Source organism: Camelina sativa, chromosome 11 (assembly GCF_030686135.1).
Source record: "Camelina sativa cultivar CO46 ecotype springtype chromosome 11, ASM3068613v1".
Lineage (NCBI taxonomy): Eukaryota > Viridiplantae > Streptophyta > Magnoliopsida > Brassicales > Brassicaceae > Camelina > Camelina sativa.
In genome coordinates, this window is record NC_141890.1 from 8,749,375 (window position 1) to 8,771,864 (window position 22,490).

Here is a 22,490-nt window from a genome sequence, read left to right on the forward strand (position 1 = left end):
GGGAGAGGAGAGAAACTCATCTGATGAAATCATCATGATACATACATATGTGGTCATTATAACCTAGATTATAACAAGCGGATCACACACGCTTGGTTCCTTGTTTTTCTCTTCTTCGTCTTCTTCCTATCTCCCTCTTAGTCAGCTCTAAACTACTCTGCCAGACGAAAAGAAAATTATGGCGACTTCTGCGATCACTGTATCGATTACCGACCATGAGAACTCCAACTCATGGATCTCATTGGTTCAAGTGTTTCCTTCCTCCATCAAAGACAACACATTTCTCCTCTCTCTTCTTTCTTGGACTCACTAATACTTTAATACATACCAGTCTCAAACACAAACAGGTTCATCGCTCAATCCGTAAAATTTGCATCAAGATCCATAGCTAAAGCTGTAAATTTACCTTTGATACACTAATCAGACTGCAGACATTTTCTCGTGTGATTTTGGAATATTTATTATATCTTGGATATATGAGATCATTGTGGTTTAAGGCATTGGAGAAGCTTGTCAAGTTCATTGATCATTGATATCATGGATCATTCATTGTGCAGACACGTACGTAGAAATAAGAGAATCTTCGGCTAGTTGGTAATATCATCTATAGTGAAAAACCTTAACACCGTAATTAAGTAGCATCTATTGTCATACTACGAGAGCAGGAGATTAATACGAACATATATTATTTATTATTTAAAAGATAAAAAGTAGAAGACATATACAATCTAGAGAGTGACAATCTTCTGCACACATACACAAAAGAACAAGAGATTCATAACACTATCTTATTATATAAAACTTAGTTTTTAAAGTTAGTAATTTATATAATCGCGACATGATAACATTTTGATTTGTGTGAAAAGAAATTTTATTTAATAATTATAAGAAAATTAAAAAATTCTAAAAATAAAAGAATTATAATAGATATTTTTGAAAAGTATATAAAACCAAAAGAAGTATATTATATCACTAATTCTAATAGGAAAGTTATCTATTAAATTACTAATTTCAATAGGAAAATATGTGCAATTAATAAGGAAAATATTTGCAATTTAATTGCAATTATTATTTATTATAACATATAGTAAAAATAAATATATACAAAAAAATTATTAAAGTATGCAAATGTTCAATATATTAAAATTAGTGATTAACATAATAAGAAAAATAAGTTAACTAAAATAACAAATTAATGTAAATTTCTTAAGTTTTTCGATCGGTGAATGATTTGATAGCGTATTCAATATTATGTTATTATATAAACTTTGGTTTTCAAAACTAGTAACTCATGTAATCGCGACACATGTCAATTTTTACAACTAAATATTTTGTCATGTGTTATACAAAAACTTTATTTTTACAAATTTTTAGAATATAAGAAATTAAAAATTTAAACAATTTAATAAAGAGAAAAATATAGTTAATATATGTATATAAAAATAATACTAATTATAATTTTAAAATACTAATTCTATAAGAAAAAGAATTGAGAAAATTATACAATTAATTACTATAATACCATAATTAAATAAATTATACTGTCAATTATTAATCATAAAAAAAGGGATTGTAAATATTCACCTTTACATAAACAAATATTTTTTTTTCATAATAACGTCTTTAAATTTTTGATTAATTTATGATAATTTTAGTATAGTTTTATTTAAAATTAGTTGGACAAGTAGTAAAACTATTACATATGAGATTACAAAATATGAAATAAATATATTTAAGATATTGTTACTTTTTCAAATATGAGATAAAATTAGTTTTCAGTTTTTTTTCTTTGAGAATTATGTTTTATTCACTTTTAGTTTTTTTTTAATATTAAGTAAGATATAAATTTGATACAATGCACTTTTTTTTATATATGAAAGTTATATGTTACTCATTGGGATTGAGTACATAGAATTAAAATCTAATTTTATTATCATGTAATATACAAAGAAATTATATTGCAAGATGGACTGTGTGAACACTAAATCCGATTTGAAAAAAAAATCAAATGAAATAAAAATAATCTTTTGTCAATTGGTTTTGAGTTGGAAGCTCGTATCAAACCCTAGTTAATGTGGTATGAGAGCCTACACACGCTGGCCCGTTAATTAGTCCGGCCCGTATAAAGCCATGATCATCCCATTAATTGATGGCCCAAAGAAAGGTCAAATTCCATCGAGATAGCTAAAAAAAAGAGCATTATCTCGAGGGAACGTGATGGATTTTGTCGAGATTAATGGCTACATCATCTCGAGGAACATGTTGACGCCGGTCTGCTGTCCATCCACCACTGCTCAAAATAAATTTATTCTTTACCGGAAGGGATTAGGTTCAAAGCCACTATGTGCAAATCTCCGAGGCTGCAAAATTATTTCTAGTGGCCAATGTCCTGACGGATATCCGTATGACAATCTTTGGAAATACAGGTAAATTGATTAATATTGTGGCGCTTCTTTTAGATAACGTTATTTGTTACAAAACAGATCAAGATTTCATTTTGATGTATTTTAATTTTTGTCTCAAGATGATGTTGTCAATGAATATTGCAAGTTGGGGTGTTTATATATCATCTGTGTGTGGTGTCTTAAGCAGTCTCTAGACCTCCGGTAAAACAAATTTTCCGCTCGTTAAGACACTGCACACCTCAAAGTAGACAAGCATCTGTGATACCTCAACCCCACCACCAGTTCTTGCTCGATCCTTAAATTTTTGAGAATACTGCTAGATGATGACAAACTGAATTATTAGACAAAAATCCGAAAAGTTTTTTACAACGTGTTTTGTGTTTCAATATTATATGTTGGGACCAAATGAATGCTTGTTGTCATATCTATATTTATTCTGATTCATTTATTTTTCAACCACCCATTCAATTAGAAATTAGAAGATTATTTCTCTTTCAATGGTTGCCTAATTAATATGAAGAAGCATGATTACGAAATTGAGGTAATCTAAAATAGAAAAAAATAAAATCTTGAATCTTATCGATATTAACATAATTACATATTTGAATTACATTTTAATATTTTATAAACAAACACATATGTTATGTAAGTTCTTTACGTGGGGAAAAAACCGACATCCAAAAAACCAAACCATTTTGTGGTTAAGCCTAAAATCCATTTGGTTTTCATTTTAACTAAGTTTTTGGTTTTCATTTTAATTAAATTTTTGGTTTAGGTTTGGTCTATTTAAAAACATAAAACCACACGAATAATATATATCTATATTTACTCTAGGCCCATAGTACATTGGTCGAGTTTGAACATATGACAAAGCCCAACTGTTACTACGCTTCCTCCGGTTACGTGTAAACCGGCTCAGGTCCAACTACTGGGAAATAGATAGAAGAACTCATCTAACTGAAATCATGATATGTGGTCATTATAACAAGCGAATCACACACGCTTGGTTCCTTCTTCCTCTCTTCTTCTTCTTCCTATCTCCCCCTCTTTCTTAGTCAGCTCTAAACTACTACCAGACGAAAAGAAAATTATGGCGACTTCTTCGATCACTATACCGACCATGAGAACTCCAATTCATGGATCGAAATTTCTAGGCCAAACCAATCAATTCTCAACTCCAAACCGGTCGATGTTCCCGCTCGCAAAGCAGCAGCAAACAAACGTTCTTCAAGTAAAGGCCATGGGTAAGTTCAATCTATGGGAAGTGATGGGAGGAAGAGGACTATGCAACGGAGAGAAAGGTATTGAGAAGGAGCTCAAGAGGAACATTGAAGAGGAACAAGAGACATCAAAGGCTGAGAACGAGACAGAGAAAGAGAGCGATGACACTAACTTGTCATTTAAAGTACCTGAAGACGGTTTTGAGAAAGAAATGATGGGTCTCACAGGAGGATTTCCCGGTGGCGAAAAGGGATTGCAAACCTTCATTGAGAAAAACCCACCACCTCCACCAACAAAACAAGGAAGTGATGAATCGGCTGTGGCTGCTGATAAGAAACCAAAAGCGCCAGAGCTACCACTTCTCATGCCTGGGATGATCGCTATAGTCAAGAACCAGAACAGTCCGTATCACATGTATTGTGGGATTGTGCAGAGAATCACAGATGGAAAAGCCGGTGTCTTGTTCGAAGGAGGAAACTGGGACCGTCTCATTACATTCAGGCTTGAAGAGCTTGAACGAAGAGAGAAAGGTCCACCGGGTAAGAATCCAAAGTCTTGTATCCTTGAGCCTCTTATCGAACAGATTCAAAAGGAGGAAGCAGCACCATAAGTGATCTTTCCCTTCTTCTCTGTATGTAAGTTCCTGTGAATGTATATGCAAACGAGATCTCTGACTGGTTCTAGAAGATCTTCATCATGTGATATAAAAATGAATAAACGATGAAATTCCAAACATACAGAAATAAGAGTGATTAGAATGCACTCAATCAAATGGTGAATCAGTATAAAAGTTTTAAAAAAACTTTTGAAAACAGCAACGGAGTAATTTAATTGTATTCAAGGGTTGTGTTGTAAACATCAACCATCAGTTTCTTCTATATTCTTGGTAAAGATGAAGAAAAGGTCCACCATTTCTCTTCAACAGATCATGTTCAAGATCAGAGGCAGCCTCCCAACTGTGAAGATTTGCAAAAAGGGAGAAGTAAGTTAGAAACGGCACAAAACTACCACATAATGCAGAAAGAAACTCGAATATCGTTATTTTGGTCCATAAACTTAGTAGTTGGTGTTGGTCACACCATCATAAACGTCAGGATAACCGCAGATACATGTTTGTCTACGCAGCTCAACTCAAAAATAAGTAAATATGAAATGTTGCAATCAAACATTAAACTGTAAAGATGTGCAAGACTTAATCTAGAGTGTTATTCATATGTACATGAAGTAAGTTAGTGTACCAACCAAAATGGCTTCCATCTCTTCGTTTGACACTGGAGTACGCTTAGGCTGGGATGATGCCTTCCCGCCTATAGTCTTTGGGACGTTCAAACTGGAGAAGAACAATGTATCTGCTTCATTTGCCACCACCTGAGTCTTTCCCTCTGAAGCTGCAAAATTCCCAAAAACAAACTCTTAATGCCAGTAAAATAAAGTCTCAAAGTTCATGAAGACTTCCATCAACAAACAAATCCTTACCCAAACCAAAAGCTACAGCAAACAACTTCTACAACGACTCAAGATTTGATTCAAAAAAGTTGATAACAGACAAAGGATTCGATTTCAATGGCTAAACAAATCTTGTGTATCCTTAAATCTTAGGTATCTACAACACTAAATGATTCCTACGGGAATAGATCGAGGACACAAACAGATACTATCTCATATCTGATTCGTGAAAATGAAAACAGTACACAAAATTGTCGAATCAAAGCTAGAAAAAGGCCGAGAAAGATCATGAAACGTAAACACGAAGAACGATATAGATTTCAGCACAGGCTTTTTTGGAGGTAATAAAAAAAAAAAAAACCTGAAGGGTTGAAATGTCGCTGTGGGAATTTGATGCGAGGGATCCTCTTCAAACCTTGAACTACGTTCATCTTCTATTCTTCTTTCTCTCGATCTTTCGCTCTCTCGTTACCAAAGGAGAATGTTATAAACGGCGACCGGAAATTTTCTCTGTTTTTAAGACTTTTTCGAACCCTCTTTAAAGGTGGGCTACTTTACGGTCGTAAGGCCCATTTAAGCAATGGTTAATTTATGTCGAATAATTCCTCTCTACCAAAAAAACCAAACTAGAAATCTTTTGTTGATTCTTTGGCACACACAATCCTATTCCTATATATGTTTTGTTTTGAGTTTTAATGAGTACGTAAAACATAAAGAAGAGAACAAAAAATATGTTGAGTGAAATGATGTAATATAATTATGGGCAATTCTAAGAAATCAAATATGGAGGAAATTTTTTTGCTAATTGTTTTTCTTTTAATGTATTTTTCAGTCGCATTAACCATTTCACCACTACACTGACAAGTTACACCCATCCGTAAGTTATCAGACTCCAATTTTTGTTTGTGATCGTTTAAATCATTTTTTGTTTCTCGTTAAAGTAACCTCAAATAACATAGTTTTGTTATTATTTCATTTGTAATGGGATATCGATCAGAATATGAGTGTTTGATGGACAAGGGTAGAGAGACTATATAATCATGACTGAGTCAAGCGCAAAAAGATATTTTGGGTGGTTAATTGGTCGTAATCCACCAAAGTTTGATAAGCTTTTCAACGCGTTTTCTCAAGAAGAAGAGTATCTTTTTTCTTTTTTGTAAAGATGAGAAGTAATTAACCACCCCTTTGTTTCTCTCTATTTGTCTACGCACTACTAAATAATCCACCCTAATACATACGCTTCTATAATATAATAATTCTAATAAACTTTTTGATAAAAATATACTAATTTCCCAATAAGATTTGCTAATGTTGCTGTCGGATCTCACCTATAAATCCGATTCAAGAAAGCCCGGTATCGTTCAAGTAATGGGCGAAGTGAAGCTTATATATTGAACTAATTGACATGTTTCGGATGCATGTTAAAAGAGATTTTATCATTTTTATTTTTATTTTTAAAATTAAAGTAAAATAAATAAAAAGAATTATCATCCTTTGGTTCTTTCAATATATTTGCTTTTTAACGAAAATGTTTGGGATACATGTTGAAAAAATAATTTGTCATCTTATTATACGTAGCATTTATATAAGAGAAAGGAACAAAGCATATTGAATGTATTAACCGAGAGAATTGTGCTCAGTGGTGCGGGTAATGCAGCCTAGGTTGACCATAGGTGGAAACTCCGTCTGTCTTAACTGAAAATACGGTCGGGGCTGTGGTGGAACTGACCGGTACATTTCACCAGTGTATGGTTGTGCTTGTCTTGCCGCCACAAACCAAGGAGGTGGGTATGGTATGGGTGTTGTAAAGCCAGGCATTGCTCGCGGAGGAGGATACACCATTGGAGGTGAACCAGCGTTGATTAAGGGCGTTGGACTGCCGTTTTCAGCCCCTACTCCTCGATGGTGCCAATTTGGGATCGGCGCAAAAGGCTCCACCTTTGATTTACAACTTCTTTTCCCAAAGCACATAAGAAGACAACACTTTGTTGGTCTCTTCTCCTTCTTCTCCATTGTATTGTTTTGGTTTTGTTCCGGGGTTCTAAGAACATGGGAAGTGTTGTCTCCAAGAACAGAGACAAGCTCTGCCGTTTTGCCCCATTTGGTAAGCTTGTCAAGCAATGTTGTCGGGTTGACGTCACCTGAGACTGTTAAGAGCCCTTGTTCAACGTTATACTCAACTGCATTCACCCCTGTTTCGAAAATAATAGTAGCTAAATCAAAATGAGCAAATTTAACAACGATATAGCTTTAACAATATTCACTAGTGGATTTATTACCAGCGACTCTTAGCATCTTTTTCTTTGCTTTTACCCGGCAACCTTTGCAACATTTGAGTCCAACTCTCAGAACGCACGTCTACAGTTGTCACACATAAAAAAGAAAAAAAACACTCGTTAGCAAAACTCTTAAAGGTGATGGGTGATGCAAAAACCTCGGAAGTGAAGAGAGAAAGAAAATAAATACTTGAACCGGTGGAGATAGATTTGCCATTGCATAAGCAACTTAACTTGAAAACTCTAATGTAGAAGAAGGCAATGAGTATATATATGATGATTGATGAGAACGATAAGTTACTTTTCAAGTCCATAGACGTTTTGATATATTGCTGGAATTGGTGTATATTCTCTTGGATTTATATGGTTTCCTTATTCTCTTGATATCATACCCAACAAAAATAACCAACATCTGAATGTGTATATGTTATTTGTTACTATATTTTCATAATTGATGATTACCAAAAAAATGTATGGATACACTTCGCAAATTTGGTATTTTCGTAATCAAATGTAACCTCCTTTTTTAAAAGATCTTGAGAAACGAAATCCTCACCGTCTATTAGAAACTAGAAACCGTCGCTTCTACTTATTGAGAAAACAATAACAGAGGATTTGGACTTTCTAGTAAGGGAAGATATGGGTTGTGTGAGTGTGTCTTAATCCAATTTATCTTCAAATTTTGAGTAATGACCAAGATTGTGTTTATTTATGTAGATTTGCATACTAAAACTTGACCTATCTAGAACATTGTAAATAGTTGATATGGTCGAACGTGACCTTACGCCAAAATTACACAAGGAATCGGTGACAAACACTTGTTTTTCGTATTCGTTTAATTTCTATCTAGTTTTGTGGATATTATTCAATTCTTACGGTGTTTTTTTTTTTTATAAGTTAGACTAAATCAAAATGGAGTAATTGACCATGTCATATAGAATACCCCCAGAGGCACGGCACCATATTTACTTGTGGACAGTTCAAAAAAAAATGTTTAATAGTATATAAGAACGTCTGGTAGTTGATTATTCTGATAGATAATTATTGAAAAATAGATAAATTTGACAATTTTACTCAAATGTCATTTTCAGATCATGAAGCAGCAAATGAGATAAAACTTTAAAAGTCATGGACTCATGGTAAAGCTTTTTGACTGATTAATGATGCATGATAACGTCACTTTTCCTTAAGGATTACCTTTAATTCATTAGACCATATGACTTTTAAGTTTTAACTGCAATCTCATGAGCAAAAATATTCAGATACTTATATGATCGTTAGAAATCATTGATGTTCTCTGCTTAACTCTACATCGTCCGTGAAATCAAATGAACTTGTCAATTTTTTTGTATTTGATTATATACATGCATGATATATAAAATTAACGTAAAAGATGGTTCTAATTACACTTTTTGCATAGCAAAGCAAACAAATATACGAATAAATTAAAAAATGCTAGTATCCCACGGCAAAGTGTCGTCATCTTCTTACCCCAAAGCACACTCCACTACGTGTCTCTAGATATATGGTAAAGTTGGTCGCCTATATAATACCCTGTCCCATTTCAATATTTCAATATAGTAAAAAGAACTTTCAAGATAACATAAAAGTCTATCTCTCACACTCTCTTTGCCAATAGAGAAGATCAAGAAGAAGAAGAAGAATGATGGATTCTTTATCAAAATGCTTCAACAGACTTCAAGAAAGGTACGAAAACGTTCTAGAAGCGAAACCTATTTACAGAGAGGATTTAGACATAACGTTGCCTCTGAATGGCTCAGAGGTTTCAGTAGAGTCGACCAAAAAGTCTCGGTGCTTGGATAGAGCCAAGAGGATCGACAAGTCGCTGAGGTTCGAAACAGAAGACGAAGAAGATGAACAGAAGAAAAAGACTCTGGCTAAGCCACGTAAGGTTGTGAGGTTTCAGTTAGAGAATAATAAGATTATCGAGCCGAAGAAGACGGTGAGGTTTGATGATGATCACAAACTCGAACCAAAGGAGATGGCTCTGGAGGAGAAAGCGAGTTTGAATATGGTTGAAAGGGATGAAAAGGTCGTGAGGGTTAAGATCAAGATGACAAAGCAGGAAGCTCACAGGCTACTGTCGAAATACAAAAACGACAGCGTTTTCGACTTAGAGCACCTTGTGGACCAGATCGCACACGTTCCTGTTCTTCAGCTTCAAGTCAATATGGTAATGGTTGGCTGTAATACTGAGCGACAATGAAATGGCTGCTGGAATAATTTTAAGCTTATTAGTATATAAGATGAGAATAAGCTTCCTTTTCCTTAGTCTCAACACTCTAGTATAAATACCTTTGTATTAGTTACATTTTACTTTAATGAAAAATATACTTTACAAGAAAGTTAACATGGTATCGGAGCAAAATGATTTTTTCTCATTTGTTTCTCGGGAAAACGCTTAACAGAAAGTTTTCTCGAGAAAATTGAGCTTCCGCTTTTTCGAATTGATTCAATTCGTCTCTGTCCCAGCTTCGCTTCTCAATTCCGCGTCTCGCGATCTCTCTTTCAGTTATTTCTGAGCACCGATTTGAATCACTGAGTGCCTCACATCGCTGTTTCGTCGCTCTCTTCTTCGCGGAGTTGTTGATTGCTATTGTTGAGCTGGTTAGTGCCTCTTTCTGGTGTTTTGTTGCAATCTTGGTTGCCTTATCCTCTTGATCGGTTAGGTGTTTAAGATCATCGAACTCCGATTTAGCTTTGGTGATTCTTGCTTTGTGGAATTGGTTCATCGCTTATTGTATGATGGAATATGCGAATACTGGTACGAATTATGCAACAGATCAGTATGAGAATCCTTACTTTCTCCATAGTTCGGATCATGCTGGACTCATAATTGTTTCTGATCGTCTCTGTAATGGTGCGGAGTTTACTTCTTGGCGTCGTTCGGTTCGTATGGGATTGAATGTTCGTAATAAGCTTGGGTTCATTGATGGCACTATCTTGAAACCAGCTTCTGATCATTGAGACTTTGGATCTTGGTCTAGATGCAATGACATGGTCTCGACTTGGCTAATGAATTCGGTGAGTAAGGAAATTAGTCAAAGTTTGTTATTCATTCCCACGGCTGAAGGAATCTGGAAGAATGTATTGGCGCGTTTTAAGCAGGATGATGCTCCTCGAGTCTTTGAGATTGAGTAGCGTCTGAATAGTATTCAACAAGATGCGTCTGATGTAACCACTTATTACACACGACTTGTCACACTTTGGGAAGAACATAAGAACTACGTTGAGTTACCTGTGTCCACTTGTGGTAAGTGTGAATGTAATGCTGCAACCTTATGGGAAAAACTACAAGAAAGGAGTAGAGTGACAAAGTTTCTCATGGGGCTGAATGATTCCTACGATGCTACCAGAAGACATATCCTCATGTTGCAGCCCATACCAACCATTGAGACTGCTTTTAATATGGTGAGTCAGGATGAAAGGCATCGTTCTATCAAGTCTCTTCCTCGATCTGATAATGTTGTTTTCCAAACTACTGGCTCAGCTCCTCTACCTCCACAAGATTATCACGGACCCGTTGAAAATGTGGCTTATGCAGTTCAAGGTGGATATCGCTCTCGACCACCGAAACCTGTTTGTACACATTGTGGACAAACTGGTCATGTTGTTCACAAATGTTTCAAGCTTCATGGATACCCTCCAGGTTATATTCCAGGCTTCAAGAGCTCTCTCTCTAACTATCAATCTTAGAGACATTCAGCTCCATCACAACATTCTTAACCTCGAGGACTATCTCAAAGTCAGCAACGCCCTCATACAGTGGCGAATGTTATAAGTGACCCGATGAGTGGTCTTGGCCCGATGAGTGGTCCTATAAGTTCTTCCCAGGCTCATTCATCTTCAGCTTCAACTGTATCTACTCTAGACTTGAACAATATGACGCCTACTCAGGTACAAGATCTTATTAAGCATCTAACAGCACATGTTCGAGTTTCAGAGAATCCGGCTCCTTCCCCATCGACTGCGTCTGTTACCGAACATGGTGTTATGGCAGTCCAATCTACTTCTGGTATTATTCCTTTTCCATCAACTTCTCTTTGTTTTGAAAACAACATTCTTACTTTTCAACACCAGTGTCTCTCTCTTCCTTATACTCTAATCTTCCTCATGGTTATTGGATAATTGACAGTGGAGCCACTACTCATGTGTGTTCTAATTTGTCATTATTTAGTGAAACTGTTCTAGTTTCTGGAGTAACTGTTTCTCTCCCAAATGATACTAGGGTTGATATCACACACACTGGCACTGCCCCATTATCAACATCTCTTATCTTGACTGATGTTTTACATGTGCCAACTTTTAAATTCAATTTGATTTCTGTTAATTCTTTGTTACAACATGATCATTGTTCTCCACATTTTTACATTGACTCTTGCATTATTCAGGAGTTTATTCAGGGCTTGACGATTGGTAGAGGAACTCTCATGCATAAACTGTATATTCTCCAACTTGATGCATCATCTCTCGCCGTGTCTAAGTCTTTTGCTTCTTTAAACTTCTCTGGATCCTTGGTGGTGGATGGACATCTGTGGCATCAACGCCTAGGACATCTGTCTACTGACAAGTTACAACAGCTTTCTGCTATTTTGCATTTTTCCAAATCTGGTTTGTCTTTACAATCTCTTTGTTCTATTTGTCCATTAGCAAAACAAAGACGCTTACCTTTTGAGTCTCATAATCGTTTGTCTAGTTCACCTTTTGATTTGCTTCATTTAGATGTTTGGGGTCCCTTCTCAATCGAGTCTGTAGAAGGATATAATACTTTCTCACCATTGTAGATGATTCTACTAGATGTACTTGGGTTTACATGATGAGGAATAAAAATGACGTTTTACACCATTTTCCAGCTTTTATTCAATATGTTAAGACTCAGTATAATTCGACTATCAAAGCGATTAGAACAAATAATGCTCCTGAATTGGCTTTTAATGATATTATTAGACAACATGGCATGCTTCATCAGTTCTCTTGTGCATACACACCACAACAAAATTCTGTAGTTGAAAGAAAGCATCAACACCTTCTTAATGTTGCTAGAGCCTTATTGTTTCAATCTAATATACCTATTGCTTATTGGAGTGACTGTATCTTAACTGCTGTATTTTTGATAAATAGAACACCTTCTAAGCTGTTAAAGAACTTGTCTCCTTATGAATTGTTGAGTAAGAAGCCAGCTTCCTATGATCTTCTTCGTACTTTTGGTTGTCTTTGTTATGTCTCAACACTGCTAAAGGATAGAATGAAGTTTAGTCATAGAGCAGAGAAATGTGTTTTCTTAGGCTATTCTCCAGGTTATAAAGGCTATAAGGTGTTTAATCTGGATACTAATGTTGTCTCTGTGTCTCGTAATGTCGTGTTCCATGAAAACGAGTTTCCTTTTCATTCTAGTCATGATCGCCATCCTATTGACATTATTAGTGACTTGATTCTTCCATCCCTTGTTCCTGTTGCATTAGATATGTCTATTGTTTCAGCACCTTCATCATCTGCATCACACACATTCGTCCCTAGTACATCAAATGGGAGTGCAGAGACAATCACTACAGGAACAGGAACTATTTCACCATCTAATGCCAGACCGCGACGCACGACGAAGGCTCCAGGTTACTTATCTGATTACCACTGTTCTCTTATTCAACATTCTAACCGCTCTATTTCTACACATTCCAAACCTATTACTACACCCTATCCTTTATCTTCGGTTTTATCCTATTCCATCTTCAAACCACCCTATCAGTCCTATGTCCTTTCCATTTCTATCGAAACAAGACCAAAATCCTTTAAGGCGATGGATGTGGAGCTTGAAGCTATGGAACTCAATCGGACATTCAATGTTGTCTCCTTACCTCCAGGTAAAAATGTTGTGGGCTGTAAGTGGGTTTATACGATCAAGTACCATGCTGATGGCACCATAGAGAGATATAAGGCTCGTTTAGTAGCAAAGGGTTTCACACAACAAGAGGGAATAGATTAAATTGATACCTTTTCTCCTGTAGCAAAGTTGGCTAGTGTGAAGTTGGTCCTTGGATTAGCTGCTAAACATGGGTGGAGCCTTACTCAGATGGATGTTGCTAATGCCTTTCTGCATAGTGAGCTAGAAGAAGAAATTTACATGAGCTTACCTCAGGGTTATACACCACCTCCAGGCGTTACATTGCCACCGAATCCTGTGTGTAAGCTTCACAAGTCTCTTTATGGCTTGAAACAGGCCTCACGGCAATGGTATAAGTCCTTGTCCAAAGTGTTTCTCGATGATGGTTTCTCACAGGCATATGGTAACAATACTCTATTCGTTAAGGAAACAACTTCCTCTTATATTGCGGACTTGGTTTATGTCGATGATATTCTCATTGTGAGTAGCAGTGATGATGCTGTTTTCCAGCTTAAGGCATCTCTGGCGAAGCATTTCAAGACTAAAGACCTTGGTCCAACTCGTTTCTTCTTAGGAATTGAGATTGCACGTAATGCAAGTGGCATATCAGTAAGTCAGCGCAAGTATTGTCTTGATATTCTGGCTGATACATGCTTATTGGGCTGCAAGACAAAATCAGTGCCTATGGACTATAAGAAGGTTCTCACTAAAGACACATGTATCATGTTGACTGATGGTACGCCTTATCGGGAACTGATAGGACGCTTGCTGTATTTGTGCATCACAAGACCAGACATTACGTTTACCGTCAATCGCCTAAGCCAATTCCTCTCATGCCCTACAGACGTCCATCTTGAGGCTGCTCATCATGTCCTGAAATATTTGAAGAACGATCCAGGTCAAGGACTCTTTTACTCTGCTTCTACTGATTTATGCTTGAATGCATTCTCGGATGCAGATTGGGGAACTTGCAAGGATTCTAGGAGGTCTGTTACTGGCATCTGTGTTTTCTTAGGAAATTCTTTGATCTCTTGGAAATCCAAGAAGCAAGATGTTGTGAGTTCGAGTAGCACCGAAGCTGAATACAAGAGCATGACACAAGCTACAAAGGAGTTACTTTGGCTTCATCAAATGTTGAAGGATTTGCGCCAAACTCCACGAATACAGGCCAAGCTTTTCTGTGACAACAAATCGACGATGCATATTGCCAACAACCCGGTGTTTCACGAACGGACCAAACACGTTGAGATCGACTGCCACACTACTCGAGATCAGATTTAGAGTGGCTTCCTCAAGGTTCTACATGTTGCCACCGAGAATCAGTTGGCTGACATCTTGACGAAACCTCTGCAACCGGCACCATTTCACTCAATTTTGCAGAGATTATCTATTTCAAGCCTCTTGTTGCCTACTGCGAATTCAGCTTGAGGGGGGTATATTAGTATATAAGATGAGAATAAGCTTCTTTTTACTTAGTCTCAACACTCTAGTATAAATAGTTACATTTTACTTTAATGAGAAATATACTTTACAAGAAAGTTAACAAAGCTTATTTTTTGAATTTATTTTGTCGAAATTTTGTAGTTTTAGTGTAGTACAATATTTTTGATATATTCATAGAAGTAACAGGGTTTTGGGAAATATTTTGTTGTTGTCTAATAAATAATGTAACAAAAGTTTGACAGTAGTATATTCGAAGGCAAAAAACATTGAAAGAAGACAATAGAAAAGGGAAATAGAGAAACAAAGCAGAGGACGTAGAACAAACCATGAGTTATTCCAAAGGCATGGTGGAGATAAGTTGATTGAACAGAGTCAATAGACTAGTGAAGCCAAGTTCATCTACAGTAGAACCTCTATAAATTAATAATCGATAAATTAATAATATCTATAAATTAATAAATTTCTCTTGTCCCAAGTTGGGACTAGTATAATTTTAAACACTATTCGACAATATAATAATTTTTTGAAAATCTTTTGTAAATATATGGTCTCATCAATAATATATATATATATATATATATATATATATACACATTAATTTTTACTAGAGTTTATTTCAAAGTTTTTTATTATCTTTAAAATATGATAATTGTTATTTTATTTATAATTGAATTTATAAAAATATTAGTTGTAACGATTAAATCTTATTTTTAATATTTTTTAATCAAATTAGGAAAATCTCTCTATAAATTAATAATTATTAATTTATCGAGAAATTAAAACCTCTATAAATTAATAGATTTTCATGGTCCCAACATTATTAATTTATAGAGGTTTTAGTGTATTACCCAATTATCACTATATCATTTGTTAAGTTTGTATTAATGATAACATTTCTTTATACAAACTACAATTTATTGAGATAATTTCTTTACGTTTGAACCAAAAAGAAATAGAGACGATTGTTTTTTTTTTTTAGAATACAAAATTGTATAGTTAAAAGTTAAAACTGATCTATCAAAAACATATAGTCTTTATTAGGGCATTCCCATAGCTCATAGGGTATATGCGTAAAAACATTAATTTAATAATTTTATAATAAATAAATTATTTATTTAAATTTTAGCTAATAAAAAAAGATATATCTAAACTGTTTCTAATTTTTTATTTTTTTACTATACTGATACTCAATCAAAGATGTGGGATAGAAATGCTCTTACGAGATTATTGTATATTGATATAATATTGATTTTTACTGAAAAGGTAAACCATAATGATTAAAATTTATTTGATAAGTTTGACAAAACAGAGAGATTAATATTAATTTGATCATCTACTCTCTGTTTCTACATGTCCAACGAGATAAGACGACAGATCGAGCTGGGTCATTCGTTACAGGTAGATAGTAGTATAATTTTGATGATAATGATAATTGTCGTAGGACTTATTAATTTATTCTTGTAACAGTTATGCGTTGATTGTTGTGGTTGTGGGTAGGTTTCAACGAAAAGCTTAATGTAAATTAAAATTGACAATCAACTACCACTTACTACCCGCACTTTTTTAGTATGATGGGACCCTAACGCATACGCTTTTCTCTAATCGCAAATCAATTTGATGCACAAACCAAATCGAATTTTCAAATATCAGTAGTGTTTATGTACTTCCAATTTTCTAAAAGGCATTTAGATATTTCGAAGTTTTTTCTGTGGTAACTAAAACTGAATATATGTATGTATCACGTAGTTAAAACCCTAAATTGATCTACACCACGTTGGTAAAATGAAAATGGATTGTGATCATATGAACACTAACTTTAAAAGCAACAAAAAAAAAATTAATACTAAACTAATAATTTATTTATGTTGACAAACAGAACCTTACATGAAAGACGAAAATAAAAATACATAATTTCGTTGTTTCTTTGGATTTTCTCTAGGGTAAATAAGCCTTTGCTGATTTCAAACAGAACAATTCTCAGGTGAAAAAATATCCCTCGGTAATAAAAGGGAAAAAAAAAAAAAAATCAGCCAAAGAGCAAACTCCCCCACAGAAAAATCCTATTTTAATAAGAAAAATAAAATAAAACGAAAATTTTAAAGATCTCTAAAATAAAATTAAAAAGGATAAAAGAAAGTGATTACGAAAGTGTTTCTTCAGGCCATTCAGTGATTCTTTCCAACGACGGCCTCCACTTGCGACATGTCCGGCGAGACTCTTCCTCTTCCTCAGCCGCCTTAGCAGCCGCTTCTCCAGCAGATCTCTCTGCCTCTAACTCCCTGAGAAAATCTCCGAAAGAAGCCAAAGTTGTTTCTCCTTTGCCTTCAACGTTACCACCAGCGTTTAGCTGGAAGAGAATGAGTTTCTCTAACTCATCTCTTCTCAGAACAATCTTAACTTTACGATCCTTTCTCTTGTAATCTTTCTTCATTACTTCTTCTTCTTCTTGAACCATCTTTGCAATGTTGTTTCCTCCCATCATACAGTTTCCCATTTTTTATAAAATTTAAAATAGATGTAATAAGAACAAAAAAAAAGTTTTTTTTTGGGAAATACCCACAAAAAAAGTTAAGAGAAAGAAAAAAGAAAACTTGGGAAATGCCCAAGAAAAAAAGTCTTTCTTCTTCTCTTTTTTCTTCTTCTGTGTGGGTCAAGTTGATGGAAGCTTGAAGAGTTGTATGGATCAATGTGTGATGTTGAGTTTATATATAATGTTGTGTGTTTTCTATTTAATGATAGATGGATGACTCATCCTAAGGATGCTGATCTGTTGTATTCATTTTTGAAAGACTATATTATATCTTTATTTTTCTTTGCTTATAAATTCGACCAACCAAAAGTTTGTTATTCGGTTGTGAAGATGCTAATTTCAATTCAGCTTTAATTGACCATTTATATAAAATGGAATCGAAAAATTTAATTTAGATGATGAACTGAACCGTATATAAGAAAATGAAATGAAATTGATTTCTATGCAATTTATTCAATTTCAAGAAAATAAAAAAAGTATAGTACTTACTCCACTGCAATATCTAGTTAAAGAAACTGAAATTAACTGAAACCCTAATGATCACATCCACTGCAATAAGCTAATAAATTATGTAGTCATAGATGTCTTCAAATAATGGTGATAGCGAGATTAGTAACAACATTAATGGCGATAGCTTAACTAATTAAGCTGACGAATCGTGACCTTTCAGATCTTTCAATCTGATTTGCGAGTTGTTATAAAATCTTTGATAGAAAATTACGTCGTATTCTTTTTTTCTTTCTTTCCTCTCGTGTATTATAATCGACAGAAAATAATAATTAGGTTATAAGTTAATCGAAGTTCATATACTAGCTAGCTAAAAACCTACCAATTCATCTTATGTCCTATGTGGGGGTTACGTATATGAATTGTTCATGCACGCATCTAAAATTTTAATTTCAATCAAACAGACCAAAACGTAAAATTATAGTGGACCAGTGTACTTTACTACTTTTTAGAATGGAGAGGACATAAAAACGCTAGTACATGTTCTTTCTGGTTAGTTTGGTGTCTTCAAACCAAACCAAAACCGTGTTAAAACCTGGCAATCTCACATTTATACCAACCACCAACCTGTCCTGTTTTTTTTTTTTTTTTTTTTTTTTTTTTTTTTTTTTTTTTATATATATATAAACGTCGTTAGATTCAATAATCACAACAATAGTATACTTTAATTCGAATATAAAACTCATCTACTCCATCTCATTAAATAAGTGCTACATGTTAATTAGCTTGTGGTTGTAGTTACATTCATATTCTTTTCCCTCAAGAATTCAATCAATTAATAGAATCCAATCATTCATAGTATGATCTGTTTCAAACAATGTCAAACCCATTTCTTTTGAATTATTCTCTCCGGATTTTACGGACCAAAAACCAACAAAACGGGTTTCTAATCTCAAATCAAAACCAATAAAAACTATAGCCATTAGACGAATTTTCAAACACTCTCGTAAGACTGCACGATATACAGTTTGAAACCGTTGTAGTGGGTACATCGTTTGCATAAGTGTGCGATATTGATGTGATACCATAATTATTTTTCATTTATTCTTATAATAATAACATATGATCACAAAATAATTCATCATAGTCTACATGTAGACGTAAATGTATGTCATTAATAAGCGATCTTATCAGATGATCCTATCATTAAGCACTACGCGTCATATAATAATTGGATTGCATCAAATTCTTCTTATCAATATATGAACATGAAGGAAACTTCGTGGAAACTTACAAAAGGACGACAAGTACGTGGCGGTGTCACGGGGGTTGTCGTTACTTTACTCTTCTTCAAGGGGCCACGACTCACGAGCTTCCAAGTTCCAACTTTGATCCCAATATTCTTATTAAAACTACAATAACCCATGTCGAGAAGAAAAAACCAATAACTGAGGTGAAAGTACATTTGGTTTTCATTTTCTGGCAAACAAATTTGTGTGTATTTGGTCAAATTTATGTTTTTTGGTTTTCCGAAGCCCAAAAAAATGGTTTTCATGCTCGTCCCTCTTGTAATGGTGGTTTTTCTTCTTCTAGGAGGTATACTACATAAGCTCTTCCTGACGGACCTTCTTGAGTTACAAAGGGGTATGCATGCTCAAGTGGGGAGATCGTTATAGAATCTCCAACACTCTGACCAAGAGCATATAAGATTGAGGAAAGTGTAGACTTCCTTTGTATGTCGCAAGGGGTAGTCGTCGGTGGCAAAAGGATAATATCATTCATTCTGATTTCGAGAAGTTCAGAAGACTGTAATTGTTGCTTTGATCCTTACTTCAAATCTCTATGTTTTGAGTTGTTTTGACATTGGGGCATCTTTAGTAGTACAAGACATAAGCAAATCTCTTACATTTAGCATGTTCAGAGCACTTCCGATTCACAGTACGATAGATAGTGTTTATTTATCTTCATGGGTTGGGTATACAGGTGATATTTACTCCTAATGGAGTTTCTTTGTTACCACAAATCAATGCAAAACCAGTTGAAAAAATTGAAGTAAATAGTAGTTCTAGAAGAACTATTAGCTTATATATAATAGTCGACTGTTACACTCAAGCTACAAACTTCATACAATAAAAGTAAAAAAAAGTTTTTTGCATAACTTAGAAAATAAAGATAGACCAGAGCAGAAGAACGAGGAACCTCCTCACTCCCCATTTCAAACTAACGAAACAACATATCTAAAGAAAGTTACCATGAGATGGAGAAAGAGTTTTACTACCTTAACTCCTCTCACTCCATCCTTTTGCGTTTGTTTTTCAGATTTGAAAACATTTGCTCGATATCTGCAGCTGTTATCGCCTTTGACGGCCCACCACTACCAGACTCCTACAAGAACAAAAACAAAAAAGACTCTTAGATGAAAGTTCCTGAAAAATGTAATCAAATATTTTCATAGAGGTGACGATATATACCAGTAAACCCTTCAATTCATCTTTGAAGTCTTTGATACCGTGAAGGATTTCAACTTTGGCTACGTGGTCGAGATTATTCAAAAGATCAAGTGCTTCACCTTCTTGTTTCTCCAGTTTCTCTGTTCTTTTCTCCTTCGCCTTCTTCTCGTACTCAACAATTGTATCCTCTGCATCAAGTAAATAGCTTACCTTTCTCTCGTTATACATCTCAACGCACTTTTCGCATCTGCATAGGATGTTCCTCCAGTTTTTGGACAAAAACAAAGGTTTCTTCTCAAAATCAGGACACGAGTTTAGATTCGTCCCAATAGCACAACCAGCCGCAGCAACGGGTTCAGTGGCGTTGATCTTGTCAGAACCGTTTTGCACAACAGATTTCTCGGCTTCAGTAGTACTGGTCTCAGGCTGGCCGGGTTCAGAGTCATTCATCTTCTCAGAACATTTTCGCACAACAGATTTCTCTGCTTCAGAACAGTTGTCAAGATGGCCAGGTTCAGATTCACTGATCTTCTCAGAACATTTCCGCATAACAGATTTCTCTGCTTCAGTACCGTTCTCTAGCTGGCCGGCTTCCGCATCCATGTTGGTTTTGTTTGACTCAATTGTCTCTGAACAAGCATTAGCACAGCCAGTGGAATCTACTTGACCAGCAACCCACAATTTCTTAGGATAAAGTGTCAGAAACGAACAAACTGGGGAGCAGTTTTGACAAATGAAGTCCTCATAGATCGGCTCGCCTTCTTCATCTCTTGGAATCTGTTATAATCACATAAGAAATTGAACTAAAAAGCCAAAGCAACAGAAAAGTCAATCGTACACAAAATTAAGCACTGGCCACAGACCTGGCTACCAACACTGTCCGAAGGCTTGAAACCGAGATGCTCCTCGTGAAACCAATCCTCACAGAGACAGCACTGTATCATCTCCACTTGTTCTTCCACATTTGGGTCAGGGTAAGGTAGGTCGCAAGTGCAGTACAAGCCTTTGAAATTATGGTTGTAAGAATTCTCAGAGTTTTCTACATCTTTGCTAGGGAGAAGCTTACACGCTAAAGTTCCAAACTTGGAGTTCCCACAATCACATCGAAAATTCCTCTTAGTCCACAGTTCCAAAAGCTTCATAACCAGAACAACAACGTTCAAGCCATTAGGAAACCAATAAACACATCGAAGCCAAATTCAAAGATAACTTAATCTGGCTACATAATATTACCTCATGGCCATCATGACAAGATAAGCAACAAGCAGTGCAGATTCCAGCATTCCCATCTGGTGTACATGTAATGCATGAGAAAATTGCTTGCCTTTTCATGTAACCCTTGGGGTAAGTACACTCATCACCCTCATCTCCACCCAACACCAAATCCGCTGCCTTCACACCAATAAATCAAAAAAGCAAATAAAGAATGATCTTAAACACAGAAACACACACACACACAGACACACACTACTGAATTGATAGAAACAGATGAAGAGACACACACAGGACACACAATCATAACTAAGTAAGCAAGAAGCTCGAGACTGGTACAATAATAACCCAATCCAAACTATTGCATTAGATTCAAAAAAAAAAAGGATGTGGCTTTAAGGTCGCAATTCAATTTCTGGATATAACGGATTTCAAATTCTAAGGCTTCAGCAAAAACCCCCAAATCAGGAACCTATACGCCCCCCATACAAAAGACCAAACCAAAGGAGTGAAAATTGGGGGAAAGTATCAAACTTTCGCAAGAATCATGTAAAATTGATCTGATGGGGGGGGGGGGAAGAGAATTCAATAAACTGACCAGCTCTTCAGCATCCATTTGTTCGATAAATTCATTGATCGTTACAGTTCCCTCAGCCTCCTCATCCTCGAAACCACCCGATGCCATTCCCGCAATCACTCCTCACCAAATTTTCCCAGCTGAAATCATCAATTAAGAACATGAAATTGGATGAAAAGTAAAACTCAAAACGATATATTCCCTAATTTCCTGGAAAAAAAAACCCTAGATTCTTCGGAATACATAAAATCGAAAGTACCAGGTTGTATCGGTGTAGTTTTCAGACTTGTGAAATCCCTAAAAGTTGTCACTTTTCAAGACATAGATAAAAACGAAGGCGGAGAGAGAGAGAGAAGTACTTTGGGGGAAATGAAGAAGCTTAAATATATAAGCACACAAGGGTTTGTGGGGGAGAAAGAAGGATCTAGTCGCGATTACTAACAAAACACGAGTGTGTGTTTATTATATATACGGCAGGGACTTTATCGACATTTTCCCGCCAATAACCCTCTAATTCTATGAGATACTATTCCTTTTTTTCCCTCCACTCTTGTATCATCCAAGAATGGGGAGCACCATATAAG

The 22,490-nt window shown here is 35.3% G+C and overlaps 5 protein-coding genes, 1 long non-coding RNA gene and 2 pseudogenes across 7 annotated transcripts; 4 read left to right on the top strand and 4 right to left on the bottom strand.

Moving 5' to 3' along the window:
• The first annotated feature begins 3,495 nt into the window (after positions 1-3,495).
• On the top strand, positions 3,496-4,361 carry LOC104722617 (NAD(P)H-quinone oxidoreductase subunit S, chloroplastic pseudogene; annotated as a pseudogene). The gene has a single exon (XR_015571343.1). The product of XR_015571343.1 is annotated as an NAD(P)H-quinone oxidoreductase subunit S, chloroplastic pseudogene (transcript).
• Positions 4,302-5,709, bottom strand: LOC104722616 (uncharacterized). The gene is made up of 3 exons (XM_010440822.3): positions 5,434-5,709; positions 4,869-5,014; positions 4,302-4,582 (listed from the first exon to the last, which is right to left on the bottom strand). The coding sequence occupies exons 1-3, from the start codon at positions 5,501-5,503 to the stop codon at positions 4,565-4,567; spliced, it is 234 nt and encodes a 77-aa protein (XP_010439124.1). The 5' UTR covers positions 5,504-5,709; the 3' UTR covers positions 4,302-4,564.
• An 841-nt stretch (positions 5,710-6,550) lies between these two features.
• Positions 6,551-7,596, bottom strand: LOC104727788 (heavy metal-associated isoprenylated plant protein 42-like). Its single transcript, XM_019233274.2, has 3 exons — positions 7,539-7,596; positions 7,352-7,430; positions 6,551-7,264 (listed from the first exon to the last, which is right to left on the bottom strand). The coding sequence occupies exons 1-3, from the start codon at positions 7,563-7,565 to the stop codon at positions 6,690-6,692; spliced, it is 681 nt and encodes a 226-aa protein (XP_019088819.2). The 5' UTR covers positions 7,566-7,596; the 3' UTR covers positions 6,551-6,689.
• Positions 7,597-8,905: 1,309 nt separating this feature from the next.
• On the top strand, positions 8,906-9,714 carry LOC104722618 (uncharacterized). The gene has a single exon (XM_010440824.3). It carries the CDS (start codon positions 9,012-9,014, stop codon positions 9,573-9,575), a length of 564 nt encoding a protein of 187 aa, XP_010439126.2. The 5' UTR covers positions 8,906-9,011; the 3' UTR covers positions 9,576-9,714.
• Positions 9,715-9,982: 268 nt separating this feature from the next.
• On the top strand, positions 9,983-11,924 carry LOC147933769 (uncharacterized; annotated as a pseudogene).
• A 4,603-nt stretch (positions 11,925-16,527) lies between these two features.
• Positions 16,528-17,718, bottom strand: LOC104722619 (uncharacterized). Its single transcript, XM_010440825.3, has one exon. It carries the CDS (start codon positions 17,182-17,184, stop codon positions 16,831-16,833), a length of 354 nt encoding a protein of 117 aa, XP_010439127.1. The 5' UTR covers positions 17,185-17,718; the 3' UTR covers positions 16,528-16,830.
• Positions 17,719-18,850: 1,132 nt separating this feature from the next.
• Positions 18,851-19,825, top strand: LOC104722620 (uncharacterized). The gene is made up of 2 exons (XR_757222.3): positions 18,851-19,120; positions 19,261-19,825. It is a non-coding gene; the product is annotated as an uncharacterized LOC104722620 (long non-coding RNA).
• LOC104722621 (uncharacterized) lies at positions 19,715-22,458 on the bottom strand. Its single transcript, XM_010440826.3, has 6 exons — positions 22,166-22,458; positions 21,928-22,046; positions 21,351-21,509; positions 20,981-21,253; positions 20,139-20,894; positions 19,715-20,052 (listed from the first exon to the last, which is right to left on the bottom strand). Exons 2-6 carry the CDS (start codon positions 22,012-22,014, stop codon positions 19,957-19,959), a joined length of 1,371 nt encoding a protein of 456 aa, XP_010439128.1. The 5' UTR covers positions 22,015-22,046; positions 22,166-22,458; the 3' UTR covers positions 19,715-19,956.
• Between the last annotated feature and the right edge of the window lie 32 nt (positions 22,459-22,490).

Excerpts from the sequence above, each read along its gene's own strand:
- LOC104722616 (XM_010440822.3), bottom strand. The coding sequence starts at position 5,503 with ATGAACGTAGTTCAAGGTTTGAAGAGGATCCCTCGCATCAAATTCCCA. Across the intron at positions 5,015-5,433 it reads GCGACATTTCAACCCTTCAG|CTTCAGAGGGAAAGACTCAG; the intron begins GTTTTTTTTTTT and ends GGAATTTTGCAG.
- LOC104727788 (XM_019233274.2), bottom strand. The coding sequence starts at position 7,565 with ATGGCAAATCTATCTCCACCGGTTCAA. Across the intron at positions 7,431-7,538 it reads ATCTATCTCCACCGGTTCAA|ACGTGCGTTCTGAGAGTTGG; the intron begins GTATTTATTTTC and ends TGACAACTGTAG. Across the intron at positions 7,265-7,351 it reads AAAGATGCTAAGAGTCGCTG|GGGTGAATGCAGTTGAGTAT; the intron begins GTAATAAATCCA and ends TTTTCGAAACAG.
- LOC104722618 (XM_010440824.3), top strand. The coding sequence starts at position 9,012 with ATGATGGATTCTTTATCAAAATGCTTCAACAGACTTCAAGAAAGGTAC.
- LOC104722619 (XM_010440825.3), bottom strand. The coding sequence starts at position 17,184 with ATGGGAAACTGTATGATGGGAGGAAACAACATTGCAAAGATGGTTCAA.
- LOC104722621 (XM_010440826.3), bottom strand. The coding sequence starts at position 22,014 with ATGGCATCGGGTGGTTTCGAGGATGAGGAGGCTGAGGGAACTGTAACG. Across the intron at positions 21,510-21,927 it reads AAATGGATGCTGAAGAGCTG|GCAGCGGATTTGGTGTTGGG; the intron begins GTCAGTTTATTG and ends ATTGGTGTGAAG. Across the intron at positions 20,053-20,138 it reads ATGAATTGAAGGGTTTACTG|GAGTCTGGTAGTGGTGGGCC; the intron begins GTATATATCGTC and ends TTGTTCTTGTAG.